Raw genomic sequence first — 9493 nt, 5'->3', positions numbered from 1 at the left:
GGCAGCCCGGCGGCGCGGTCGCCGGGGCCGTGCCCCCAGACTGGCCGAAGGAGGGGGGTTCGCCAGCGCGACCCCAGCCCGAACGCGCTCGGTGCCTGGCGGAGAGGCTCCAGCCCTCTGCGCTGACTCAGCACCCGGGAACGCTGAAAGCCCCGGAGCTTCCCGCAGAGCAGAAATCCCATTTTCTGAGCCAGGAGCCAGGTGGGAGCGCTCGGGGTGACGCGCGGCGCCGTGGGTTTGCAGGGCGCAATGGCGGGCCCTTCGCGCTGTGGCCGCGTGGCCTCGGACGCGGCGCGTGGTAACGTGGCTGGCGTGGCGGCCACGGGCTGGCGGTGGCCTTGGTCTGAGAGGTCTTCTCCAACCTCACTGATCCCCTGATCCTACACGTCCCTGCAGAAAGCCGGTGGGCACCAATTCTGCCTTTCCACAGCGTCGGCGTCGCTGGCGCGTCTCGGCGAGCTCCGGCGTGCCCCTCGAGCAGAGGCCGGGAGCAAGGGCTGCCCAGCGCCCGGGCTCGCTGTCCCTGCTCTTCCCCGGGCAGCGTCCTCCCCGTCCGCAGCGCCGTAGCCGACGAAGAGCCCGGCAGCTTCATCCCACTCGGCTGGGATGGGGGATGCAGTGCCAGACCCCGACCTGGGGGCTTCACCTCCCCGCCGATTCCCGACCCCCCACATCCTCCTCGTGCCTTTTCCCGTCTCCGGTCGCACAGCGATGCTCTGCGGCCCCAGCGCAGCCACGATGACGCGGGACCAGACCCCTCCCTGAACGTCTCCTCTAAGGAAACTTTGCACATTCCCAATATCCCCTCTGCCGCCTTCCCGGCTCCGCGGCAGCTCTCGAGGACGGGGAGCAGCCGGGGGGGACGCACCACGGAGGGAGCGATGAGCTCGGGCCCCAGGCCAGTGCAAAGCGACCGTTTCTCCATGTTCTCCAGCCAAAACTCGCCCCCGGGAGACGCCTCACCCGCCTGCAGCGCAGCTCTCCAGGGGTGCGAGGGGCCCGGGACAGCCCGGGGGTGCGGGGAGGGCCCCCGCTTGCTGCTGCCGGGAGCCGGGGAGCGAGGAAATGCTCCGATCTCAGTTTCTTTTCAGAGCGTTTCGGTTGTGAACCACCGCGCCGGCGCATCCCGGCAGGCCCCGATGCGTTACATGGCACCACTCGTCCTCTCCATCACCCGGCCGGGCCACTCGCCTCCTGCATCTTGGGGCACGGGTGGGAGTGGGAAAAGAAACCCATTTTTAAGTGGCTAAACTTCTTTTTGTGTGGATTTTTAAAGCCAGTATCACCTCCCCTTCCCGTCAGGGCTTGTCCCGAGCCTCCCTGCAGACGTTTCTCCATCGGTTTCTCTAGCAAGAGCACTCGGGTTGGGGTTTTTGGGGAGTCAGGGGGGTTCTGGATGCAAAACACCGCCCAGCCCTGGCACCAACGCTTGCCCCGAAGCCACGGCGCTGCAGCCCACACCAGCTCTGCTCTCCTCCCCTTTCACCCCCCCGTGTCTCTGCAACCTGCTTCAGGGGTCCTGCGAAACCAGCTGGGGTTCTGCAGCAGACCCCAGCCCCCTCCCTTCTCACCGCTTGGCCCCGGAGTTGGCCGAGCTTTGCTGTCGGCTCCGGCCCTGCTGGGCAAGGGAAAGGCTTTGCCACAGCCGCAGCCCCGGCCCACGCGGCCTCGGGCCAGCACAGAGCAGACCAGCCCCAGCATTTGGTGTTTATTTTAAAAATAAAGTCGTATCGTTCTCTGCGACCCGCTCCGGGACGCGGGAGGGGGGAGGCAGCCCCGAGCTCCCCGCGGGATGCTCTCCGGGGGATGCCCCCCACGGGATGCTCCCCGAGGGATGCCCCCCATGGGATGCTCCCCGAGGGATGCCCCCCACGGGATACTCCCCGAGGGATGCTCCCCGGGGGATGCTCCCCGAGGGATGCCCCCCACGGGATACTCCCCGAGGGATGCTCCCCGGGGGATGCTCCCTGAGGGATGCCCCCCACGGGATACCCCCCACGGGATGCTCCCATGCGTTCCCGGAGGCAGAGGCCAGCACGGGACCTGTTTGCGCAGGCATCTCCCGGCGGATCGGACTCTGGAGCCAGCCAAGCCCGGCCCCGAGCGCCTGCGGGAAGGCAGAACCGGCCGGGCACACGCGGTGCTGGCGCGGCAGAAGAGTCCCAGGAAAGGAGAACCGGGGGGAGCTCACCGCGCCGTGCGGCTGCAGCCGGGGGTCTCTCCCCCTTTTACCCCGGGAGATTCCTCCCGGAGAGGCAGAGATCCCCCCGGGAGCGACATCGGCTTTGGAGACGGGGAGCGAGAAGGCCGAGCTTGCAGGCAGGGAAGCAGGGAGGGCGGCCGGGCGCGGCGCGGGCAGCGTGCCGGAGCGCTCACATCTTGGGGAAGCTGGCGAGGTTGGCGATGCCGCAGGCGTTGTTCATGTTGCGCGCCAGGAGGACGTAGCCCTTGTTGCCCCACTCCTCGCCCCAGCTGCGGGGAGAACGGGCAGAGGCCGAGCTGCCGGCAGAGCCGCCGGCAGAGCCCGGCGCGGCGAGCAGCGGCCCCGGCGTCCCGCCGTACCTGTTCTTGATGATCCAGTGCTTGGTGCCCTTCTGCGCGCCGTAGCCCACCGCCAGCAGCGCGTGGTTGATGTTCTCGGCGTTGCAGCTCTCGTCGTAGTACACGCCTGGGGGACAGGGCGGAGGGTGACGCTGCGGATCGACCACCCGGCCGTGCCTCGGTTTCCCCCGCGGCCAGCAGGCAGCAGAGGGGTCCCCCCAGCCCCTCACCCCGGCTGTAGAACTGGAAGGAGGGCAGGCTGGCGTCGATGCCCACCGAGACGGGACCGATCCTGGCCACGGCCCTCTTCAAAGCCTTCTCGTTCCCTTGGGGGATCTCCCGGTAGCCGCGGCACTTGGCCGCCTTCCCGGTGGGGTTGTACATGCAGCTCTCGTCCTGCGCGGGACCAGCAAGCTGGGATGGGGATGGGGGGGCCTCGGGGGGGAGCAGATGGAGACCCTACCCCCCCGCCAGCCCCAGACCTGGCCGATGTAGGGGTAGGCATCCTCCGAGTCGATGCCGCGGTTCTGCCGGACGTACTCGAAGGCGTTGGTCATGTAGCCGCCGCCGCAGCCGTCGTTGTTGGCCACGCAGTCCACCAGGTTCTGGGGGCTGAGGGAGAGCAGCTTCCCCGTCCGCCGCTTCAGCTGCCCCTCCAGCGCGCCCACCGAGCTGAACGCCCAGCAGGACCCGCACTGGCCCTGCGGGACGCGATGGGTGACACCGGGGTGACACGACGGGTGACGCCCCGCTGCGGGCACCCCAGGAGCACCCCGCTTACCTGGTTCTTGACGGGCGTCACGTAGCCTTTCCTCCTCCAGTCCACGGCAGCCGGGGCTCTCTCGGCCCAGTCGGGGACGTAGAGCGTCTCGTTGCGGTGCGGGCGGCCGCGGGGCACCTTCAAGCCCGTCATCGTCCTCACCACCTCCTCGCTGGTCTGGGGAAGGAGCCCGGGCTGGGTGAGCACGGCCCTGGGGCTGGTGGGCAGAGTAGCACCCGCGGGTGCTCAGTCCGCCCCGGCGACGCTCACCATGTCACCCAGGTGGTTCATGGCCAGCGTGAAGGTGCGGGCGCCCAGCGCGTGCTCCAGGTTGTGGGCGTTGATGTACTTGAGGTTCTTCTCCCAGATCAGCCTCCGCGTCGCCTCGTCCGCCTGCACCATGGGGTGAGACGGCGCTGGGGTCCTGCCCGTGTCCCCCCCCCCAAGCCCCCAGCCCCAGGGGGCCGTCGGGGTGGTCCCCAGCGCCCCGCAGGGCTCGGCCGTACCTCCCCGTTGTACTGCTTGCGGTAGGTTTTCTTCCACAGGTCCCACTGGGCGTCCAGCTCCGGCTCGGGGAGCCGCTGGGCCAGCGCCGCGGGGAGCAGCAGGGCCAGCAGCGAGGGCCACCGCAGCCTGGGTGGGGGGACAGGGGCTGGGCTGGGGGGGGCAGGACCCTCTGCCCACGGCCGCGCCGGGCTATGGCGGACGGGGACCCGGCACCCACCCACGCGCTGTGCTGCGGGGGCCGGGACCCCGCGTTCGCCCCATTCCAGGCTGTGGGGGACCCTGCGCACCCCCATGACTGAGCCGTGAGGGACTGGGACCCCGCACCTACCCTGGGGGGGACTGGAACCCCACACCCTCCCCATCTCCAGGCCATGGGAACCAGCAGCCCCTGCGCCCCCTGGGTTGGGGGGGAACCAGGACCCCCTGCTGCCCCCAGTTTGGGGCCGGGGGGGACTGGGACCCCCTGCTCCCCCCAGTTTGGGGCCGGAGGGACCGGACCCCCTGCTGCCCCCAGTTTGGGGCCAGGGGGGACTGGGACCCCCTGCTCCCCCCAGTTTGGGGCCGGGGGGGACTGGGACCCCCTGCTCCCCCCAGTTTGGGGCCGGGGGGACCGGGACCCCTGCTCCCCCCAGTTTGGGGCCGAGGGGGACTGGGACCCCCTGCTCCCCCCAGTCTGGGGCCTGGACCCCACGGCCGGCAGCGCTGGCGGGGTGCAGGCACCCCGAGTGGGGACAGTGGGTTCCCATCACCGTCCCAGGCCACGGGGAACCGGGGTTTTGGGGGCACAGGGAGCAGGGGGTGCAGGCGGAGGGGGGCCCAGGCATGCTGCCCCCTCCCCTGCTTCGCCCACTCGCCCCTGGCACCCACTCTCTTGGAATGGGGACGTCAGCACGAGCCTGCTCCATGCTCCTGTGCCTCAGTTTCCCCTTCTGTGCCCCTGAGGGTCCCGCTGCCGCCACACAGGACCCGATTGCCCCCCCACTCTATTGGGGTCCATTTCCCTGGGGCAAACCCCCCCCCGAGTGCCCCAGCCAGGCCTCGCCAGGGCTCCTCCGCACCCCCGGGCCCCGCTCCCGCGCCGCTTACCCCAGCATCGTGCGGTGGGTGCGAGGACGGGGCTGCGGGTGCCGCGTCCGCAGCTGCTTTATGCGGCCGGATTGAGGAAGTCGGAGGCAGCTGGAAAATGTTGGCAGGCGCCGGGCTCTGCGCTGGCTGGGGAAGGAGGGGACGGGAAGGGGACGCCGCAGCGGCTCCCACCCGGCCGCACGTGATGGCGTGGGGTAGAGCTTGACTCAGCCCCGCTGGCTCTGGGTCCTGCCCCGGGACATCCCCTGTCTATGGTAGAGGGGCTGCTGGCAGCCCCAGAGACCCCCGACCCCTCCCCAGCACCCAGGGAGGGCTGAGCACCCACCACCCACCACCGCTCCACCCTACGCGGCAGAACCAGACCCTCCGCAGCCGCCCAGGGTCGTTGTGTGACGGCTGGAGCAGAGGGGACGGCGTCTCTGTCCCCAACGTCCCCAGCGCTGCGTCCCCTGCCACCCCCGTGCCCGGTGCTGGGGACCCAGCGCCTCGGGGCAGGGGGTCTCGGTGCTTTCTGGGTGACTGGCAGCGCGTCACGCGGCTCCTGCCGCGACGAGTCAGAAAGCCATGTCACTGCCCGCTGTCACTGCCCGCTGTGACCCGGAGGCATCGTCCCCTCTCCCAGGCACGTCGCACGCAGCATCCTCAGCATTTCCACCCTGCTCTGCCCTGGGGAGGCCGCATCTGCAGTGCTGGGTCCAGTGCTGGGCTCCCCAGTTCAAGAAAGATGAGGAGCTACTGGAGAGAGTCCAGCGCAGGGCTGCGAGGATGAGGAGGGGACTGGAGCATCTCTGCTAGGAGGAGAGGCTGAGGGAGCTGGGCTTGTTCAGCCTGGAGAAGAGAAGGCTGAGAGGGGACCTTCGAAATGCCGATCAATATCTGCAGGGGGGGGTCAGGAGGACGGGGCCAGGCTCTTTCCAGTGGTGCCCAGCGACAGGACAAGGGGCAACGGGCACAAACTGAAGCAGAGGAAGCTCCAGCTGAACCTGAGGAAGAACTTCTTCCCTCTGAGGGTGACGGAGCCCTGGCCCAGGCTGCCCAGGGAGGCTGTGGAGTCTCCTTCTCTGGAGATATTCCAGCCCCCCTGGCCGCGGTGCTGTGCCCCCTGCTCTGGGTGACCCTGCTTGGGCAGGGGGTTGGGCTGGGTGACCCACAGAGGGCCCTGCCAACCCCTGCCATGCTGTGATTCTGTGATCATCATCATCCTCCCGCCGTGGGCACGAGCAGGGCCTGTCCCAGGGAGCAAGGGCAGAGCTGCGGGGGTGGGAGCAGCTCTGCACGACAGCCATGGCACCGATGACCGCAGGGGTCCCGGGGAGAGGGACCCGCACCCCAGGCTCGCGCTCGCCCTCCCCAGGTGCTGAGTCAGCGTGGGGCTGTGCCGCGGACTCACCGCCCCGAGCACGGGGCCCTGACGTGGCCGCGCATGACCGCGCCTGGCCCAGGGCCCGACGGCCGGGAGCCGAGCGTTTCGGGGGCCCCGCTCCTCGCGGGGAGGAGCGGAGGTGGGGGGAGGCGAGGCTGAGCTGGGGGCACGGGGCCGTACCCCGCTCCGGCTGCGGGGAGAACACAACGATCCACAAAGCCAACGCGCTCCGGCCCAAAACGGCGAGCAACGAGGAGGAGGAGGGAGCCCGGGCTGGGGATCCGCGACCCCGGGCACGCCACGGAGCGAGGCAGAAATGAGACAGAGCTTTGAAAAAGGGAAAAAAATCTTGTTGTAAAATCTCTGCTACAGATAATTCTCCGCAACGAGAGGGAGCCCCGGGCCCAAATCCAGGTCCCCCCGAGGAGGAGGTCGGGCTCCCGCCCGGCCCAAGGGATTGTACGACAAACGGACCCCCCCTCGCGTGGAAAAATAACGCCGTTACCAGAGCGGGGCGCGAAGGGGGCCAGGCTCTGCCCCACGCCGAGACCCCCCCAGCCCTCACCAGTCCCCCGCTGCCGCCAGCGCCAAGGCCAGGGTCAGGCCAGCGTCCGGGCTCCGCCGGCTGCTCCAGCGCCTTTCCTTCCTCCCGCGGCGGGAGCCGAGAGAGACGGGCTCCTGGTCCACGCAGCCGCGGCTCCGGGGCCACGCAGCCCCCCGGTCCCGCTCCGCTCGGCCTGGGGGGTGGCGAGGCACCGCGGGCACGTCCAGCTCCCGCCGCTGCTCCTGGCAGCTGGAGGCCACGGCTCCAGGAAGCGCCCGAGCTGCAGCTTCGCAAGGGCCGAGCTCCCCTTCCACACACAGCGCTCGGTTTCTGCAGAACCCGGAATCTTCCTCCTCCTCCTCCTCCTCCCCGCTTGGCAGCCGGGCGCTGCTCCCTTCTCGGCCCAGGCGGGTGGGCACGGCTCCGAGCCTCAGCGCTGGTCCTTCACGGGCCCCCTTTGCCCCGGGAGCGGGTGCTGTGGCCCCTGTGACGCGAGCACCGTGCCACGCTACCAAAGCGGTCCCTTCTGCGCCCCGGAAAACTCCCGGGCCTGGCCCGGGGACGGCGCGGGCGGCGACGAGGGGCCCAGCGCGGCCATGCCGGCAGCATCCTCCCCGGGCAGAGGACGGCGGTGAATCACGGGACGCTGCCACGCTCCCCGCCGCGAGGCTGCGGCCGTTGCAGCGGTAAATCCGGCAGTGGTGTCTGAAGTGAGAGAAAACTTCGAATCTTCATTTTCCAACAAAAGCAGGAGAGAAAAGAAGATGAAAGCTTTCTGCTCCAGTACCCAGGGGACCTCCCCGAGCGACCACGAGCGCCGAAATGGGCCAGCCGCCACCATGAGCGCTCCGCAGCCTTCCCCGGGACGCTGGGTGCCGACAGCCGCTCTTCGGAGGGGCTGCCCCACCGCCGCAGCCCCCCGACCGGGCAGTCCAGCCGCCACGACGCTCGCAGCCAGCCCGGGGGGCTCCGGCAGCCCCCCAGCACATGGGGATGGGGGAGAAACTCCCAGATTTCATCCAAACCAACCCAGGCTTCCAGCAGAGCTTCGTCATCTCCCCCCGCTGCAGCTGCGCCGCGTTTCCTTCCAAGCCCAACTCTGCCCTGAACACGTCTCCTCGCTGCAATGGAAGCCAGGCCTCATCACGGGGGGGGATCCACGTCTGCGCCCAGCCCCCACACACCCTGCGGAGAGCAGGACTCGCTGCAAGTTTTTTTTCCACTGAAGAAGCCAAAAGATTCAAAGTCAAGGGTTAAAATTAAAAAAAAATAAAAAATCTGACGATGCCGTTCCCTCTCTCCCCGCGGCGGCTCGGCGACAGGGCCAGCCCACGGCCCCAGTGCTTCCTCCAGGAGACGGCGAGCGCAGGAGCGGGCGCTGCCGTTCAGAGCACGGAGCGAAAACCGCAGCTCCTCAGCAAGGCCCGGGAGGAATCCGGGGCCTCTCCGCGCGGGGAGCCAGACGCCCAGCCCCGACACGCAGGCGAGGAACTCGATCTCGACGCGGCAAACACACAGGGCCAGCGCGGAGCGGGGTTTTCCCCCTGTAAGCTGACAAAAAGCCGGTTGGAACACTGGTTTGTGGCAGCGCAGAGGCCATCAGCTGCCAAACTGATGCACTGAGAACAAAGCTACACACATCGTATTTTTATGGCTCGGAACTACCCCGCCGCTCCCACGAGCGCCTGGGACCCGAGGGGGCTGCAGGTCACGCCGACTACAGAGGCCCACGTTCATGGCACGGTTTGGAGCGGGGACGGCTGCCAAGCAAACACCGGCGCGCCCGCCAACGCGGGGATCTCCGCACAGAGCACCCGGCCTGGAGACGCGCAGCCACGCTCCGACGACGGCCACGCTGCCTCCATGGAGAACGGCGGCTTACGACGAGGGCTCTCACGCCAGCACCCTCCAGAACTGCGTCATACAGGGCTAACGCTTGGAAGTTTCTTCCAATATTTAAAAAGTTACAATACTTTGTGTTTTATAGAAAAAGAGTCACGGTATAGAAGATGGAAATAAAAACGGTAAAAGCCACCTTGTGAGTGTGGGGGGGCTGTCTGCACCCCAGCCAGGAATCCCTCCGACCAACCCGGCGCGCAGAGCGAAAGCCGCTCGCGAGCGGCTCCGGAAACGCGGGGCCTTCGGTCAGCGAGCGCGGCTGCTCCCGCAGCGCTCCAGTCCTCCGGGCCAGGAGTCCCCCACTGCCCAAAGCCACACCGCTGCCTGCCGCGCGGCCATCCGTCCTCCAGGCCACCGCGCAGGGTTTCGCCTCCAGAAGGCTGGAAGGGTTTAGAAAGTTCAGCAGTCTTTGAAAAAAAGACTTAGGTGTTTTCCTTTACACGTGGGTATTATATATAGCTATGATTTGCTTCCCCAAGGGCTTATTTTATTCTGAAAAAGAAGGGAATATATTCAGCTCTGGGAACTCCTCGTTGTTGTAGTTGGGTCCTTGGTCTCCCAGCATCGTCAGCATGTCCTGCGAGGGTACAAGGAGAGAGTTACTACCGGGAGCAGAACGCCGCGCGGGCACCACGTGCCAAGCTGGGCCCTCCGCTCCCCAGGGCACACAGGGTTTGTGTCCCGGGCTGCAGGAGCGCGGCAAATTTAAGTCACCAGCAGTGACCGCGCCGACTCTGGGGTGCATCACAAGGAGTGTGGGCAGCAGGTCAGGGAGGTTCTCCTCCCCCTCTGC

At 68.2% G+C, this 9493-nt stretch overlaps 2 protein-coding genes across 12 annotated transcripts in view; both read right to left on the bottom strand.

The window, feature by feature from the left end:
* Positions 1-2284: 2284 nt before the first annotated feature.
* CTSK (cathepsin K) lies at positions 2285-4974 on the bottom strand. The gene is made up of 8 exons (XM_075445140.1): positions 4895-4974; positions 3808-3934; positions 3572-3694; positions 3323-3478; positions 3024-3242; positions 2772-2937; positions 2563-2668; positions 2285-2472 (listed from the first exon to the last, which is right to left on the bottom strand). The coding sequence occupies exons 1-8, from the start codon at positions 4900-4902 to the stop codon at positions 2373-2375; spliced, it is 1005 nt and encodes a 334-aa protein (XP_075301255.1). The 5' UTR covers positions 4903-4974; the 3' UTR covers positions 2285-2372.
* A 1611-nt stretch (positions 4975-6585) lies between these two features.
* Positions 6586-9493, bottom strand: part of ARNT (aryl hydrocarbon receptor nuclear translocator) — a 29281-nt gene continuing 26373 nt past the window's right edge. For 9 of the 11 annotated variants that reach the window (XM_075445124.1, XM_075445122.1, XM_075445118.1 and 6 more), the window contains one exon: positions 6586-9277. In XM_075445124.1, coding sequence (XP_075301239.1) covers positions 9188-9277 — 90 coding nt within the window. In that variant the 3' untranslated portion in view covers positions 6586-9187. The remainder of the gene's footprint in view (positions 9278-9493) is intronic. The other 2 variants (XM_075445121.1, XM_075445123.1) reach the window with 1 other exon arrangement.

This window comes from Opisthocomus hoazin, chromosome 30 (assembly GCF_030867145.1).
Source record: "Opisthocomus hoazin isolate bOpiHoa1 chromosome 30, bOpiHoa1.hap1, whole genome shotgun sequence".
Classification (NCBI taxonomy): Eukaryota; Metazoa; Chordata; class Aves; order Opisthocomiformes; family Opisthocomidae; genus Opisthocomus; species Opisthocomus hoazin.
This window is presented reverse-complemented; position numbering and strand designations above follow the sequence as displayed.